This window comes from Thunnus thynnus, chromosome 16 (genome assembly GCF_963924715.1).
Source record: "Thunnus thynnus chromosome 16, fThuThy2.1, whole genome shotgun sequence".
NCBI classification, from domain to species: domain Eukaryota; kingdom Metazoa; phylum Chordata; class Actinopteri; order Scombriformes; family Scombridae; genus Thunnus; species Thunnus thynnus.
Window position 1 is genome coordinate 7,059,230 of NC_089532.1, and position 18,938 is coordinate 7,078,167.

At 39.2% G+C, this 18,938-nt stretch overlaps 2 gene segments (V, D, J or C); both read right to left on the reverse strand.

Moving 5' to 3' along the window:
- The window catches only part of LOC137199800 (T cell receptor beta chain MC.7.G5-like), a 90,962-nt gene that overhangs the window by 16,988 nt on the left and 55,036 nt on the right, over positions 1 to 18,938 (reverse strand).
- On the reverse strand, positions 10,975 to 13,175 carry LOC137199418 (Ig kappa chain V region BS-5-like). The segment is given in 2 exon segments: positions 10,975 to 11,465; positions 12,964 to 13,175. Coding segments are annotated over 2 exon segments (498 nt in total).

The window sequence follows — 18,938 nt, forward strand, 5'->3', positions numbered from 1 at the left end:
GTGAGCTGTAATACGGAGACGAAAAACTGTGATGGGGAGGTTTTTGTACTGAGGAGCAGTGATATGTAGCACTGTGGAAACTAGCAGCACAGAAGTAAACTGCACTGCTGTTCAGGGCGAGTCTTGTAATTGTTAATGTGCAGGTCTGTTCTTTCTCCGCACTCCCTTCCATCATCACATCCACACCAGGCTCTGGATTTCCATTTTTTCTTAACATGTATCCCAGGTACTGTAGCTGTCTGTCCTCTAGTTGTTTGTACCAGAGGATCTGGTTGTAGCTCTGAATACTGTGTGAACAGCTGATTTTGGCAGTTTCTCCTGTTTTGTTGTACATGTGAGCTGGAGTCTGGTGGACTTGGTCACTGAGAGAGGAACCTGTAGAAAAAGGATCCACAAAAAATGCACAATAATATACAGTCTTTGGGTATGAGGGTGAGTAAATAAATGTGAAAGTAAAAGAACGCTCTGCAGGAGTTTTGGATGATAACCTGTGAACAGAATTTGTTACTTTACCTGAAACCAGTATGACATAAAAGGTTACGCAGAAGAAAACTATGTCTTCTATTACTAAATTTAAAAACATTGTTGTTCTCGGTCCTGTGTTTTTATCACCGTTCATGCAGTTCTGTTCTACTGATTATTCACTCTGCTATTTCTGGGTAAACCCTCTTTAGGAATATTTTGGTGGGTGGTGCCATAATGCACCGTCCTCTTCCTGAACAACCACACAGACATGCTGCCACCTTATGAAAAGAAACAAAATAATGAGAGTGAACCTTTTTTGTTTCGACTCAAATCTCCATCTAATTTGAAATATTTCCTAAGTTGTTCTTATACATTGTCATCCTGAAACAGTCCATATCCAATGAGTTTCAGAGCTGTGTGTCCAGGAGACTTCTGGTACCACAGCATCACTCTGTTGTCAGTTTGTTTATGGGTGCAATAAAGTTACACCTTTTCACCAGCTGTTCAGATGACAGCAGAGGGAGACTGATGGATCTGAACCCCCAGAGAAACCTACAAAAGAAACAAACTCAGGGTTTATCTGCTTGAACAAAAAAACAAAGTATAAACTTGTTAATCCAGAGAACAAACCTCATTACCTATAATATGATGAGAGAGTCGAAAACTAATCATTTTAATTCTTTGTCCCATGAAGTTTAAATTCTCTGTTTAAAAAGGATACAATAATAATAATGATGAAGGTTATGAAAAGACCACTCTGGCTATATGACTGGACTGAAAATGGGAACAAAAGGAGACATGAGGAGGAAGTGAAGCTTGACTTCAAATGGCTGACGAAGGTCTTTTCAAGACAGATGATGAAGGATGGTGTTTAGTTGATTAGTTTAAAGCAGATCTGCCTCAGAGAGAGCAGAGGGAGACTGATGGACCACAACTACCAGAGAACAGCATGCTATAAGCAGAGTTGGACAGATTATTCATTTTACTATGTGAAAATAAATACAATACATTTTATTTCACAATGAAGCAGTTGTTACCTGGTGAGATACAGTATTTTAGTTATGACAGGATCTCTGTTAGTTAGTTCTCACTAAACTGAATAAACAAATGAAATGTAGAGAGGAGTGGCTTCATTTAGTTGCATATGAAACTGATATCTATGCTCCTCCTTTCCCCTGAGTCTCCCGCATAAGACATTTAGTCTTTTTATAGATTTCACTAGAAATTATTACAAATTGTACTGCAATGGCTCATCTGGTTAAACGAGAATAAACCAATAACATAGAAATGGAAACAGTTGCATTAGCTACTGTAATGAAGATATGATTACATCAAACCAAAATACAACCACAACAGCAGGTGTCTGGGAGCAGTTTATGTGGAGTTTTTGTAAAGTTCAGAGGGGATTTATGTCAGCGTGCTTCTCTGGCTGCACAGTAGTACACTGCACTGTGCTGTTGTCCAGGTGTGGGAACTAAAAGAGAGCCAGTCTTTGCTGTATTTCCACTCAAATCTCCAGTTATATTGAAATGTTCTTTATATGTCTTTTCCATTGTGACATCTGCTACATTCAAGTATCCAATGAGTTTCATAGCTGTGTCTCCAGGTGACCGCTGGTACCAGAGCATCACTCTGTAGTCAGTTTTATCATGACTGCAGAAAATCTGCACTTTTTCAGCAGTTTTTGTGATGAGATCCGAGGGAGACTGATGGACCTGAACACCCAGACAACCACCTGGACACAAAACAAAAATAGAGAACTTATTTACATTGTGATTTATGATAAATTACACTAATGACATATCCAAAGAAAGTAATGCTTCAAGTTATTACCTGCCAGACAACAGAAGACTAGAAAGCAGATCATTTTGACATCCTCAACAAAAAACATTTTTAAAAGCCTTTTAGAGTTTTATGGATTCAAGTTTCTGGGATCTGACATCAGATATCACTGTCACCATTTGCAACAGAAATCCAACTGATGACTTATTGGGGCTGACTGAAGTTTGAAAAGGAGAAGGAAGTGATGAAACGCCATCACTGTACATTAGCTGGCAAAGATGAAAGCCTGAAAGGAAACGCAGCTGGCTGGGAGGAGTCTGTTCAAGTTCCCATTCAAAAGCATTATAGTTGATAAAAGTTGTTTCAGAGTTTTTGTATGAAGCAGAGAGGATCTGTAGTCAGTGTGCATAGCTAGCTGCACAGTAGTACACTGCAGTGTGCTCAGGTGTCTTTAGGTTGGTTATAAACAGAGAACTGTTCTTTGCTGTGTCTCCACTCATGTCTCCAGTGATATTAAAATGTTCTCTGAAAGGCTCCTCGTGCTCTATGCTCTTTTGATACACATGTCCGATGCGTTTCAGAGCTCGGTCTCCGGGGGATTTCTGGTACCACTGCATGAGTCTGTAGTCAGTTTTTTCATGACTGCAGACCAGCTGGACTTTGTCTCCAGGTTTTCTGAGTAGAGCTGAAGGACTCTGGTAGACTTCAACAGCCAGACAAACACCTAAAGAAAGAAAACATGAGTGAACAATGTAGAAACTATAGGTGAAGAGGTATTCCTGAATTGTAAAAGTGATTACCAAGGAGCCAAGAAAAAAAGAATAATGTGAGCATGTTGACTTGTTTTCTGAATGAACAGTGAACACTGAGTGACTCTAAGCTCTTTAGTTATACAACAGTTACTAAAGACACCTAACACCTTCCCCTCAAAAGCAGCTTCATAAGTTTCACAGTGTTACATGTGTTGAGTATTTCTGGAGCTCCAGCTCCACCTACAGGACAGATATAAAAGTCAGGATTTTAAAAAATCAGCAAATTTATTGTGACGCAGTTTTTGTTCAGCTGCTCATACTCCCTTCTATCGTCACATTCACACCAGGTTCTGGACTTCCTTTGTTAAAATCCATATATCCCAAGAGCTGTAGCTGTTTGTTGAATTGCTTGTACCAGAGGATTCGATTGTAGTTGTCAATACTGTGTGAACAGCTGATTTTGGCGGTACATGTGAGCTGGAGTTTAGTAGACTTGGTCACTGAGAGAGGAACCTGTAGAAAAGGCGTCAACAAATACCACAGATCATGTAAGAATAAACACTGGTAAATCCAGTAATGTAACAAAGCTAAAATAGCAGCACTATATAATATAAAGATATGATTACATTACCCGAAACCAGAATAACATCAAAGATTATGCACAAGAAAATGATCATCATGTATTCAGACCAAATGTGAGATCAGTCTAGTGATGGCTACTGTGTTCTCATCACAGTGTATGCTGGTATGCTGATTATTTCTCAGTTATCAGAAAGACAAACAAATTTTTTAAGGTGGGTGGGGCTATCGTACATTCTCCCCTGTAAAACATGAAAACCTGAAAACCGTCATTTCATCTACCAGTACATTCTACTGGTTATACTGTCACCACAGCAAAGGAAACATGAAAACAAAGACTTGTAATAATCCCTCAAACGTTTATACACAACAGCCCATTTGTAAAAGGTTTAACTAGCAAATGCAATCTTTTGTTTAATAATGCAATACAAGATGTTAGTTTGTGGAAAGTTTAGCAGTGAGTATGAATTTTGTCCCATGTTGTAACTACAATTAATGTTTAAACTTAACATTAAAGTTAAAAACTATAAATGTGAATAACAATCTGCTGTTAAATGCAATATTCTTGTTATTAAAACGCCCAATCCATCTGGATCGTAGACATTACAGATGTATTAGCATATGAAGGAATTTCATAATAAAAAACTACAAAAAAAGTGTTTGTGTTTCACAGTTCATAATTTAAAAAAATAAAATTTTACTCCAGTATTTACCAGTATTAGTAAAGAAAACACCTTAAATAGCACTAGGGCAGTGGTTCTCTAACTTTTTCACAACAAGGACTCCTAAACTGACACAAATCAGACCACAGATCCCCATTTGATAAGAATTTGTCCTAAGGTCCCCCATCGGACAGGATTTTTGCTTTTAGATGTTTTGGTACAGAAAGTGTATGAAATCCATGAACAAAATAGATTCTGTCATTAAGTTACTTATGGATCGAATTATAGTTGAAATTTAATTATTCCCCTTTTTACTTGGGACCCCCATTAACCCCGTCAAGGATGCCTTGGGGTCCCCGGACCCCACTTTGAGAACCACTGCACTAGGGGACACTGAAGTGGTTGTTGCCTACTTAATTAGTCTGCGTATTTAAAAAAAAGTCTGTATATTAAGTAATGTGTTTTGAATTTAGATAACGAGACAATCCTGCTTTTAATGCTTATTTACGGCACCATTAAAAGTTAATACTATGAAACTATTGACAGTCATCAGCAACACTGAAGTGTAATGATCCTGTTGAAATGAGATGCATGATACAGTAAGTATTACATAGCTTCACATCAGGAACTTCCTGTTAATATCTGATCCTGGTGAGACGGAAGACCAACATTGGTTAGAATAGGTTAATACAGGTGCGAAGAGGCTGTGAGCTGTAATACAGAGATTAAAATATGTGTGATGAGGAGGTTTTTGTACGGAGGAGCAGTGATATGTAGCACCGTGTAAACTAGCAGCACAGAAGTAAACTGCACTGCTGTTCAGGGTGAGTTCTTTAATTGTTAATGTGCAGGTCTGGCCTTTATCTGCGCCACCTTCCATTGTCACATCCACATCAGACTCTGGATATCCTTTGTTAGAATACACATATCCCAGGAACTGTAGCTGTTTGTTGAATTGCTTATACCAGAGGATCTTGTCGTAGCTCTGAATACTGTGTAAACAGCTGATTTTGGCGGTTTCTCCTGTGTTGTTGTACATGTGAGCTGGAGTCTGGTAGACTTGGTCACTCGGAGTGGAACCTGTCGAAAGGGTGTCAACAAAAACAACACACCATATAAGAATAAACACTGGTAAATCCAGTAATGTAACATAAATAAAACTAGAAACAGATGCTGTTGAAAACTTGAATGAAATGTCTAAAAATTTTGATACATTACCTGAAACCAGAATAATGTTAAAAGTAATTTGTAGGAAAAGGATGATCGTGTTGTCTTTTGTTTGGTAATAATTTTACTGTTGCTATGATTAGCAGTGTATCAGCAGTTCTACTGATTATTTCCAACCTCCTCTTTGCACAAACCTCCCATCTGCAAATAAACTTGTACGTGGGTGGTGTCATAATGTTTCCTCCTCTTGACATTACAACCACCACCATCACCACTACACACCACTGGCTGAGTATAAAGCTCCCGTTAAAGATATACTGCCTCCTTATGACAGACTGTTAACTTTCTCATTCCCAAGACCAAGAAAAAAATTAACTATTTCTTTAGTAAATCTTTCTGTGTGTCATTCTGATATGACTGCAGGACATATATTTTACAATGTTGTGAGTCCAGATATATCAAGTCTACATTATTAATTATTTATATTATTGTTAAATGCTGCATTATTATGTAATAGTAATAGCATCAAATCCAGGATCTCATGATGAACCAGCTGACTAATGTGAGTCGTTCAGTGTGTCTCTGCTTTGTGTTATCAGCAGGTGAATGATTGTGATTGTGTAACTGGTTTCATCAGAGAAGGTTTTTGTCAAAGACAGAGATTTTGTGCAGCACTGTGCTTCACTGGCAGCACAGAAATACGCTGCTCTGTCCTCAGATTGACTCAGCTTTGGAATATGAAGAGATGACAGACTTCTACCATCACCACTCACATTATGACATTATCACATTGAAATGTTGTTTGAATTGGTCCTCAATGGTTGGGTTAGTATACTGAATATATCCAGTGAGTTTAAGGTTAGAGTTTCCCGTCGACTGCTGATACCACAATATTGTATAGTATTCACTGATTGAATGGCTGCAGTTGATTGTCTCTGAACTGTCATAGACTGTATATAAATATGGACGACGCGTCTCCACTCTCTACCACTATGCAAAAGTGAAGCCAAAATATCTCCTGTTCTGGAGCTGCCATCTTGCTTGTGTGACGTCGTTTGGTGCCAAAGTCTGCGCAGTAGAGTCGGGTGGCGGGATGACGGCCCACAGAACCATAGATGAACTCTCTAAGATTTTTCTTTATGCATCCATGCACAGAACATGCCCCCTCAGCTGTTCCGCGGCCTGACGGAGGTTTGAGAGTGGTTGTCGCAGCTGTCAATCATGATGTCATTCCCCCTTTCTATATCATCAAATAACTAATTAAAAACAAACTTGTAAGAAAAATGAGCACTTGGACAAACATCAGCATGATAAGAACTACCTGAAATGACAGAAACCATCTTTGGGAAAAATTTATTTGACGTGTAGCTTGATTTTTTTTAGTTTGGCTCATGTCCCTTCCACTAACATGGAGGGGGCGGGACTTATAACCTATACTGCAGCCAGCCACCAGGGGGCGATCGAGATATTTTGGCTTCACGTCTGGGGAGCTGTCATGGCGTCCATCTTTATATATAGTCTATGTTCCTAATATTGATGATGGAACTTGAAGGACTTCAGTGCTCAGCAAACAACCTGCATTTAAGAAAGAAAAAAACATTAAGAAAACAGAAATTGTTATGAAATATTTATCTTTTACAAAACAGTTTGAATTCCAACCTACAGGAAAGTGAGAGAAGCAGCAGAGTGATGCTGTTGAGGTTTCTGATCATGATGTCCTCCTCTTTGTCTCCACCTTGACTGACAGACTGAACAGATGTTGAGGGACAAAGTCAGAGGGGAGGAGACAGAGATTTGGATTATGTGAGCAAGTTTCTGGTTGCTCTCATACTGTGATGTAAAACTTCAATTTGTGGATCACCTGCCTTTTGACAATGTATTTTATATGGTGTTAATCGATTGGCAGACAATTAATCAACTCCTATTCTGATAGTGAAATCATATATTAAGCTAAAACACCAAACATTCGCTGGTTCCAGCTGGTTGGATCAAACAAGCAATTCAAAGATGTTCACTTTGCTCTGTTATTGGTGGTGGGTGTATTTTCACTATTCTGACATGTATTTTAAACAAATGATGAAGTGAAAAGAATAAGGAATCAATCAATAAATAATGAACATAATACTAAAAACCTAGGTGTACAGTAATATAATTTATTGTATATTTTCTTGTTATCAAATGTTTTGAAATGTAAACATTTGTTGAGCACAGCTGCTTGGAGTTTCTTGTGTTCCCTGTTTCAGTATTTTCATGTCCCTTTTATATCCGAATTATCTGTCTTCTCATTAATTCTTGGTCTTTAAAATGCTCTTTATTCCTTTCTCCTCTCTAATCTGATGTTGAAGTGATTTTCATCTTTTTCAGTTTATATGTTGTTACAGTGTTTGTAATGATTGTGAATACAGTAACTCAGTCTTGTGGTTTCAGTCTGACAATCGTTCTTCTTTGCTGGAAATTTGGCCTCACTGAAGTCACTTTCATATGTATGTGTGGGATTTGGGGTCATGAAAACGTTTTGCTTCATCCTTTCTCCTGGCTGCTGTCTGTACCAGTACATGTACAAATATGAACTGCCCTTAGTGTGACTGCAGTTTATTGTTGCAGACTGACTCACGTTCCTCCACAGCAGAGGGATCAGTGTGACATCACTCCCATTAATTAGACCTGTGGAGGTAAAAAAAAAAAAGTGTTACAGAACCACCAGTGAGTCCTCTGTATGCAGTCAGAACATAAAATCATCATTATGTCTTTAAAGCTAAAGTGACAGCTTCTCCTTTCAATCCTTGGCCTCATGATGTACAGTACCTACAATACAGAGCAGAGCTGCAGAGAGTTTGATCAGACCAGCTGGGATCATTATTGTGTTCTGAGTAAAATGAAAATGAGAGACACTCAGTCTGTGTGATGGAAGGTGTGACGTTACAACAGAGTTTATTTCTGTGTTGTAAGTTACAGGTGGGAGTGTGGCTTTATTGTGAGTTGTTGTGTGTTGTACTTGAGGTCCCCCTACAGTACAGCAGATAAATACAGTTGGTAACAGCCTGCTGAGGTTTTTGTTCAGCTGTCAAGTGCATCTGTATCACTGTGTTGACTCACAGCACAGAAATACAAGCCTTTATCTCCTGGTTCCAGATTCTTCACCGTGAATGTCCCACTAGCAAAGTCATGCTTAGTGGCTGAGAATCTCTCATCTCTGAAGTCTGGTTCAAAGTCAGGTTTGCTGTTTGCAACAGTGAACACAATGAGTTTCATTGCTTCTCCTGGCAGCTGTTTGTACCAGTACATCTGGTTGTAGCCAGCACCCTTGGTGTGGTTGCAGTATATTGTTGCTTCTTCATCCTTGTTTTTCCACAGTATGGAGGTCTGGGTGACATCACTCCCATCAATTAGGCCTGTGTGTGAAACAGTAAAAGTTAGCACCAGTGAACATTTTAACTCACATACAGTAGCCCTATAGACTAGTAGACCATTAAATATATGTTCAACAATTGCTTGTTAGACGTAATAATAAAGGTTAAAGGCTATAATGTAGTGGGTTGATCTCACCTTTTATCCAGAGCAGAAGTGTTAACAAGCTTAGGAAACCATGTTTGATGATGTCCATGTTGTAGAAGTCAGAGACTGAAAGAGGTCTAATCTAACTGTCAGTGTAGTTACAGAGATCTAAAAGGTTCCAGGCGGGTGTTTCATAGTTGATGTTCTCTGATGCTGTTAGCTGCTGTGTAATCCACGTGATGAATCAAAGTGTAACTGGGAGTGTTTGTGGTGCTCGAGGTCCCCCTACAGTACAGGAGAGAGAGATGTACAGTACAGGAGATAAATTGAGTTGGTAGCAGTTGTTCCAACAGTGCACTGAGGTTTTTGTTCAGCTGTCAAGTGCATCTGTATCACTGTGCTTCACTGACAGCACAGAAATACAAGCCTTTATCTCCTGGTTCCAGATTCTTCACTGTGAATGTCCCACTAGCAGCATCAGGCTTAGTGGCTGAGAATCTCTCTTTGCTGAAATTTTCAAAGTCATGATTTTCTCTGCCGAATGCTGTGAACACAATGAGTTTCATTGTTTCTCTTGGTAGCTGTCTGTACCAGTACATCTGGTTAAAATTAGCAGTCTTAGTGTGACTGCAGTTCATTGTGGCAGACTGACCCTCTTTGCTCCACAGCAGAGGGGTCTGGGTGACATCACTCCCATCAATTAGACCTGTCGGGGTCAACAATTGCATGTCATGTTACAAGACCAACAATAACTCCTCTGCATACAGGCAGAATGTTCAACATACAATCATTAACATGAATTTAAATCTTCCACAAGTTGGAAGAAGTAAAAGTGATCATTTTTTCTCTCATTTAGTAACCACAATGATGTACCGTACCTACAATACAGAGCAGAGCTGCAGAGAGTTTAATCAGACCAGCTGTGATCATTATTGTGTTCTGAGCAAAATGAACTTAGAGACCAGAGTCACCGTCAGTCTGTGTGATGAGAAGTGTGACGTTACAGCAGAGATATAAAGAGTTGCAGGTGGGAGTGTCTCTGCAGTGTGATGTCCTGTGAACTGCTGTATCAAACTCCACATCAGAGTGTAACTGGGAGTGTTTGTGGTGCTCGAGGTCCCCCTACAGTACAGGAGAGAGAGATGTACAGTACAGGAGATAAATTGAGTTGGTAGCAGTTGTTCCAACAGTGCACTGAGGTTTTTGTTCAGCTGTCAAGTGCATCTGTATCACTGTGCTTCACTGACAGCACAGAAATACAAGCCTTTATCTTCACTGTGAATGTCCCACTAGCAAAGTCAGGCTTAGTGGCTGAGAGTCTCTCTTTGCTGAAATTTCCAAAGTTGTGATTTTCTTTGCCGAGTGTTGTGAACACAATGAGTTTCATTGCTTCTCCTGGCAGCTGTTTGTACCAGTACATCTGAATGTAGCCAGCACCCTTGGTGTGGTTGCAGTATATTGTTGCTTCTTCATCCTTGTTTTTCCACAGTATGGAGGTCTGGGTGACATCACTCCCATCAATTAGGCCTGTGTGTAAAACAGAAAAAGTTACCACTAATTGATTGATTAATTAATTTAACTCAAACAATGACATTTGTCATCGTTTGCTTTCATCATTTAAATAAAAGTTTAAGACAGTAATGCAGTGACATGATTTACTGTATTTAACCTTTTATCCAGAGAAAACATACCAATAAGCTGAGGAGACCATGTTTGACGATGTCCATGTTCTGGAGTCTCATATATGACTGTTAGTGTACTGTAGTTAGACAACAGAGATATGAAGAGTTGCAGCTGGGTGTGTCATTGAAGTGTGTGACGTTCTCTGACACTGTAAACTGCTGTATAAAATCTACATTGTCAGTTTCGTGTAGATGTGTGGATATAAATGTTGCTGGAGGTTCCCCTACATTCAGATCAGTCCCACCGACGAGCTGAGGAGGCCTAATTGATAATGTGTGGTGATGAGTCCAACACATTTAAAAAATGATGAGGCTGCACTTATAATATGAAGCAGTGATGAAAAATGTTAACATTTTATCAGTATCTAATATTAAATAAACTGTTTCAGTTAAATTCTAAAAAGATGTCTTTATTAACATTTACGTACTGTATGAAAGAGAAAGAGAGCTTTGAGTCATCATAGTGGTCTTCTTAATATGAGATCCAGCCACAGTAAACATGCTGAATGACTGAGGCTGTTTTTTATAAAGGGAGGTGGGAAGTTAAAGGCGTTGCTCCACAGAAAGGACCTCCCATTAAAATCACTGATCTCATTCACAAGATAGACCAACATTGGTTAGAGTGGTTTATTCCAGGTGCAAAGAGGCTGTGAGCTGTAATACAGAGATAAAAAAAACTGTGGTGATGAGGTTTTTGTACTGAGAAGCAGTGATGTGTAGCACTGTGTAAACTAGCAGCACAGAAGAAAACTGCACTGCTGTTCAGGTTGAGTTCTTTAATTGTCAATGTGCAGGTCTGGTCTTTACTGGCACTCCCTTCCATCGTCACATCTACACCAGGCTCTGGATTTCCTTTGTTTAAATACACATACTTGGACCAATTCTATTCACCTTATATATGCTTCCTTTAGGTAATATTATTAGGAAACACTCCATAAATTTTCATTGTTACGCAGATGACTCCCAATTATATTTATCAGTGAAGCCAGATGAACCCAATCAGTTAAACAAACTCCAAACATGCCTTAACGACATAAAGACCTGGATGACCTGCAATTTTCTACTACTAAATTCAGATAAAACTGTAGTTATTGTGCTTGGCCCTAAACACCTTAAAAACACATTATCTAATGATATAGCTACTCTGGATGGCATTACCCTGGCCTCCAGCACCACCGTAAGGAATCTGGGAGTTATCTTTGATCAGGATATGTCCTTTAACTCCCACATAAATCAAATTTCAAGGACTGCCTTTTTTCACTTACGTAATATCACAAAAATCAGGCACATCCTGTCCCTAAAAGATGCAGAAAAACTAGTTCACGCATTTGTTACTTCTAGGCTGGATTATTGCAATTCCTTATTATCAGGCTGCCCTAACAAGTCTCTAAAGACTCTCCAGCTGGTCCAGAATGCAGCTGCACGTGTATTGACTAAAACTAGAAAAAGAGACCACATTTCTCCCATTTTAGCTTCACTACATTGGCTTCCTGTAAAATCTAGAATAGAATTTAAAATCCTTCTCCTAACTTACAAAGCCCTTAATGGTCAAGTACCATCATATCTTGAAGAGCTCATAATACCGTATTATCCCACTAGAACACTGCGCTCCCAGTATGCAGGCTTACTGGTGGTCCCTACAGTCTTTAAAAGTAGAATGGGAGGCAGAGCCTTCAGCTATCAGGCTCCTCTTCTATGGAACCATCTACCGGATTCAGTCCGGGGTGCAGACACCCTCTCTATCTTTAAGAGTAGGCTTAAAACTTTCCTTTTTGATAAAGCTTATAGTTAGGGCCGACGAGGCTCGCCTTGGATCAGCCCTTAGTTATGCTGCTATAGGCCTAGACTGCTGGGGGACTTCCCATGATGCACTGAGCTCCTCTCTCCTCCTCCTCCTCTCCATCTGTATGCATTCATGTAACATCAATGCATGTCACTAACTTTGCTTCTTCCCCAGAGTTTTTTGTGCTTTCTCATCTCACAGGAAAACCTGAGTCCCGGGCCGAACCTTCGCGGTCCTTCACAGTCCTGATGGCATCCTTCCCTGGCTATTGCTGCTTGTGCTTGTTGTTGTTGTTATGATTGTTTTTCTTCTGTCCCCCCTCCCCCTTTCCCTCTCTCTTTCTCTCTCTCAACCCAACCGGTCAAAGCAGATGGCCGCCCACCAAGAGCCGGGGTCTACTTGAGGTTTCTACCCGTTAAAGGGGAGTTTTTCCTTACCGCTGTCGCCAAGTGCTTGCTCATGGGGGAATTGTTGGGTCTCTGTAAATTAAAGAGTACGGTCTTGACCTGCTCAATGTGAAAAGTGCCTTGAGATGACTTCTGTTGTGATATGGCGCTATATAAATAAAAATAGTTTGATTGATTGATTGATATCACAGGAACTGTAGTTGTCCATTTGACTGCTTATACCAGAGGATCTGGTTGTAGCTCTGAATACTGTGTGAACAGCTGATTTTGGCTTGTTCTCCGATTTTGCTGTACATGTGAGCTGGAGTCTGGTAGACTTGGTCACTAAGAGAGGAACCTGTCGAAAAGGTGTCAACAAATACAACACACCATATAAGAATAAACACTGGTAAACGTAACATGAATAAAACTAGAAACAGATGCTGTTGAAAACTTGAATGAAATGTCTAAAAATTTTGATACATTACCTGAAACCAGAATAATGTTAAAAGTAATTTGTAGGAAAAGGATGATCATGTTGTCTTTTGTTTGGTAATAATTTTACTGTTGCTATGATTAACAGTGTATCAGCAGTTCTATTGATTATTTCCAACCTCCTCTTTGCGCAAACCTCCCATCTGCAAATAAACATGTACGTGGGTGGTGTCATAATGTTTCCTCCTCTTGACATTATAACCACCACCATCATCACTACACGCCACTGGCTGAGTATAAAGGTCCCATTAAAGATATACTGCCTCCTTATGACAGGAAGGAACACAGGTGCAAAGAGGCTGTGAGCTGTGATACAGAGATGAAGAACTGTGATAGGGAGGTTTTTGTACTGAGGAGCAGTGATATGTAGCACTGTGGAAATTAGCAGCACAGAAGTAAACTGCACTGCTGTTCAGTCTCAGTCCTTCAATTATTAATGTGCAGGTTTGGTCTTTATTTGCATTCCCCTCGATCTTCACACCCATTCCAGTCTCTGGGTTAGCAGTGGTCCCTGACATGTATCCCAGGAACAGTAGTTGTCCGTTTGACTGCTTGTACCAGTTGATCTGGTTGTAGCTCCCAAAACTGTGTGAACAGCCGATTTTAGCAGTTTCTCCTGTTTTGTTGTACATGTGAGCTGGAGTCTGGTAGACTTGGTCACTGAGAGAGGAACCTGTAGAAAAGGCATCAACAAAAACAACACACCATATAAGAATAAACACTGGTGAATACAGTAATGTCACAAAGTTCACTAAAGCTTAAATATCAGCACTGTATAATATAAAAGATTTGATGACATTACCTGAAAAGAGAACAATGTTTAAAGTAATTTGTAGGAAAAGGATGATCATGTTGTCTTTTGTTTGGTAATAATTTTACTGTTGCTATGATTAGCAGTGTATCAGCAGTTCTACTGATTATTTCCAACCTCCTCTTTGCACAAACCTCCCATCTGCAAATAAACATGTACATGGGTGGTGTCATAATGTTTCCTCCTCTTGACATTATAACCACCACCATCACCACTACTCACCACTGGCTGAGTATAAATGCCCCTTTAAAGATATACTCCCTCCTTATGACAGACTGTTAACTTTCTCATTCCCAAGAAGAAGAACAAATGAACAATTTTCTTTAGTAAATCTTTCTGTGTTAAATTTTGATGTGACTGCAGGACATAAATTTTACATTGTTGTGAGTCCAGATATATCAAGTCTACATTTTTTGTTGTTTTCAAGACAAGATATTTGTGATTTAAATTCCACATTTTCCCAAATAGTTAAAAAACACACATTAAGATCTGTGGAGAAACACTGCACCCTCATGGATGTGATAGTAATAACATCAAATCCAGGATCTCATGATGAACCAGCTGGCTGATGTGAGTTCAGTGTGTCTCTGCTTTGTGTTATCAGCAGGTGAATGATTGTGATTGTGTAACTGGTTTCATCAGAGAAGGTTTTTGTCAAACACAGAGGGTTTGTGCAGCACTGTGCTTCACTGGCAGCACAGAAATACACTGCTCTGTCCTCAGATCGACTGAGCTTTGGAATATGAAGAGATGACAGACTTCTACCATCACCACTCACATTATGAGTCTCTTTGAATTTATCTTCAACAGCTGGAGAAGAGTATCGTACATAACCAACAAGAGCCATATCACTTTTCCCAGCAGACTGTTTGTACCACTGGATCATATTAAAATTAGTGTTTGAATGGCTGCAGTTTATCAGGATTTCTTCATCAAGATCTTTGATCATGGCTGCTGGAGTCTGATCAACACTGTTCTTTGAGAGTTCTGCAGAAAAAAAATGTGAAACAAACAACTTTAGTGGAGAGAAAAACCTGCAGTGAACATATTTAGAACCATATGTCATAAGTTAATGTAATATTACCTGTTAAACAGAACGGCAGAGCTGCTAAATGTATGAGGAGTCTGATCATGATCCAAATGCAGATGAAAACAAAACAATAATGTCAAGTGCAAACTGAACAGAGCTGTCTGGATGTAAAGGAGGAGGAGGAGTCGACATAATGGACGTCACCTTTTTTCATCAGTGGATTTATACAGTCTACTGTTGTGTTGGTTAATACAGGAAGAGGCGGCTTTAATGCTGATATCAGTGATTTCCTGCTACAGGCTGCAGTTAGATACAGATGTGCTTTTCTTCAGTGTAAAGTGATGAGAGACGGTTTTTGTAGAGGCAAGAAGGTAATTGTGTCACTGTGCCTACTAGCTGCACAGTAATACATGCCACCGTCCTCTGACTCTCTGAGTTTCAGTACATGAAGTTTAGATTTCACTGAACCATCTCCAGTCACATGGAAATGTTGTTTGAATTGATCCTCAATGGTTGGGTTAGTACGCACAGTATATCCAATGAGTTTAAGGTTAGAGTTGCCCGTCGACTGCTGATACCACAATATTGTATAGTATCCACCTATTGAATGGTTGCAGTTGATTGTCTCTGAACTGTCAGCACTTCCTAATATTGATGATGGAACTTGAAGGACTTTAGTGCTCAGTGAACAACCTGCATTTAAGAAAGAAAAAATATTAAGAAAACAGAAATGGTTATGAAATATTTATCTTTTAGAAAACAGTTCTAATTTCTACCTACAGGAAAGTGAGAGAAGCAGCAGAGTGATGCTGTTGAGGTTTCTGATCATGATGTCCTCCTCTTTGTCGCCACATTGACTGACAGACTGAACAGATGTTGAGGGACAAACTCAGAGGGGAGGAGACAGAGATTTGGATTATGTGAGCAAGTCTCTGGTTGTTGTCGTGCTGTGATGTAAATTTTCAATTACTGAAACACCCTCACAATGTATTTTATATGATGTTAATCGATTGGCAGACAATTAATCAACTCCTACTCTGATGGTGAAATCATATATTAAGCTAAAACACCAAACATTTGCTGGTTCCAGCTGGTTTGATCAAACAAGCAATTCAAAGATGTTCACTTTGCTCTGTTATTGGTGGTGGATATATTTTCACTATTCTGACATGTATTTTAAATAAATATTGAACTGAAAAGAATAAGGAATCAATAATTAATGAACATAATACTCAAAACCTAGGTGTACAGTAATATAATTTATTGTATATTTTCTTGTTATCAAATATTTTGAAATGTAAACATTTGTTGAGCACAGCTGCTTGGAGTTTCTTGTGTTCCCTGTTTCAGTATTTTCATGTCCCTTTTATATCTGAGTTATCTGTCTTCTCATTAATTCTTGGTCTTTAAAATGCTTTTTATTCCTTTCTCATCTCTAATCTGATGTTGAAGTGATTTTCATCTTTTTCAGTTTTTTATGTTGTTACAGTGTTTGTAATGATTGTGAATACAGTAACTGAGTCTTGTGTCTTGTGGTTTCCAGTCTAATAATCATCCTTCTTTGCTGGAAATTTGGCCTCACTGAAGTCACTTTCATATTTATGTGTGGGATTTGGGGTCATGAAAATGTTTTGCTTCATCCTTTCTCCTGGCTGCTGTCTGTACCAGTACATGTGCCAATATGAGCCTTAGTGTGACTGCAGTTCATTGTTGCAGACTGACTCACGTTCCTCCACAGCAGAGGGATCAGTGTGACATCACTGCCATTAATTAGACCTGTGGAGGTAAAAAAAACAAAAAAAAAACAAAAGCGTTACAGAACCACCAGTGAGTCCTCTGTTTTCAGTCAGAGCATAAAATCATCATTATGTCTTTAAAGCTAAAGTGACAGCTTCTCCTTTCATGATGTACAGTACCTACAATACAGAGCAGAGCTGCAGAGAGTTTGATCAGACCAGCTGGGATCATTATTGTGTTCTGAGTAAAATGAAAGTGAGAGACACTCAGTCTGTGTGATGGAAGGTGTGACGTTACAACAGAGTTTATTCCTGTGTTGTAAGTTACAGGTGGGAGTGTGGCTTTATTGTGAGTTGTTGTGTGTTGTACTTGAGGTCCTCCTACAGTACAGCAGATAAATACAGTTGGTAACAGCTTGCTGAGGTTTTTGTTCAGCTGTCAAGTGCATCTGTATCACTGTGTTGACTCACAGCACAGAAATACAAGCCTTTATCTTCTGGCAGCAGATTCTTCACTGTGAATGTCCCACTGGCAGCATCAGGCTTAGTAGCTGAGAATCTCTCATCTTTGAAGTCTGGTTCAAAGTCATGATCTGTTTTTGCAGTTGTTGTAAAAACAATTTGTTTCATTGCTTCTCCTGGCAGCTGTCTGTACCAGTACATCTGGCTGTAGGTAGCACCCTTGGTGTGGTTGCAGGACATTGTTGCACTTTCATCCTTGTTTTTCCACAGTATGGAGGTCTGGGTGATATCACTCCCAACAACTAGACCTGTGTGTGAAACAGTAAAAGTTACCTCAAGTGAATATTTTAACTCACATACAGTAGAGTATTTTACAACCGTTGTCATTGTCTGCTCTCATTCCCGAAATAAAAGTATTAGTTGTAATGCAGAGATCATTGTACTCAGTCTGGATGATAATTTAGTGATTCAAACTGTTTGACTCTCAGTTGAATAGTGCTGTATCATGATGAAATGCTCATATCATGTTAGTGTTTTGCAGGTGTCCAAATGTAAATATTCCATCTAATTGTAAATTGTTTGACATGTATAAATAGTTTTACTGATGTAAAGCATAATAGTGGATTGTATTAATTTGCCATGATTGATATTTTTAGTTATCAGTCAACATTCCTATTTCTATCATGATATTGATTTCAACCATATTTCTCAGCCCCAGATCTCACTGTACTTTACCTTTGTTCCAAAGTAGAAATAGTAAGAAGCTGAGGAGACCATGTTTGATAATGTCCATGTTGTAAAGCACCAAGTCTCATATATACTGTAACTGTCAATGTAATTACAGAGATATAAAGAGTTACAGGTGGGAGTGTCTCTGCAGCGTGATGTTCTGTGAGCTGCTGTATCAAACTCCACATCAAAGTGTAACTGGGAGTTTTTGTGGTGCTTGAGGTCCCCCTACAGTACAGGAGAGGGAGATGTACAGTACAGGAGATAAATTGAGTTGGTAGCAGTTGTTCCAACAGTGCACTGAGGTTTTTGTTCAGCTGTCAAGTGCATCTGTATCACTGTGCTTACTGACAGCACAGAAATACAAGCCTTTATCTTTTGGTTCCAGATTCTTCACTGTGAATGTCCCATTAGCAAAGTCAGGCTTAGTGGCTGAGAATCTCCCATTTTTGAAGTCTGGTTCAAAGTCATGATCTTTTTTTGTAGTTGTTGTAAAAACTATTAGTTTCATTGTTTCTCCTGGCAGCTGTCTGTACCAGTACATCTGGTTGTAGTTAAAATCCTTGGTGTGGTTGCAGTCTATTGTTGCATTTTCACCCTTGAATTTCCATATTATTGAGGTCTGAGTGACAACACTCCCATCAACTAGACCTGTGTGTAAAACAGTAAAAGTTAGCACCAGTGAACATTTTAACTCACATACAGTAGCCCTGTAGACTAGTAGACCATTAAATTGATGTTCAACATTCGCTTGCTATACGTAATAATAAAGGTTAAAGGCTATAATGTAGTGGGTTGATCTCACCTTTTATCCAGAGCAGAAGTGTCAACAAGCTTAGGAAACCATGTTTGATGATGTCCATGTTGTAGAAGTCAGACACTGAAAGAGGTATAATCTAACTGTCAGTGTAGTTACAGAGAT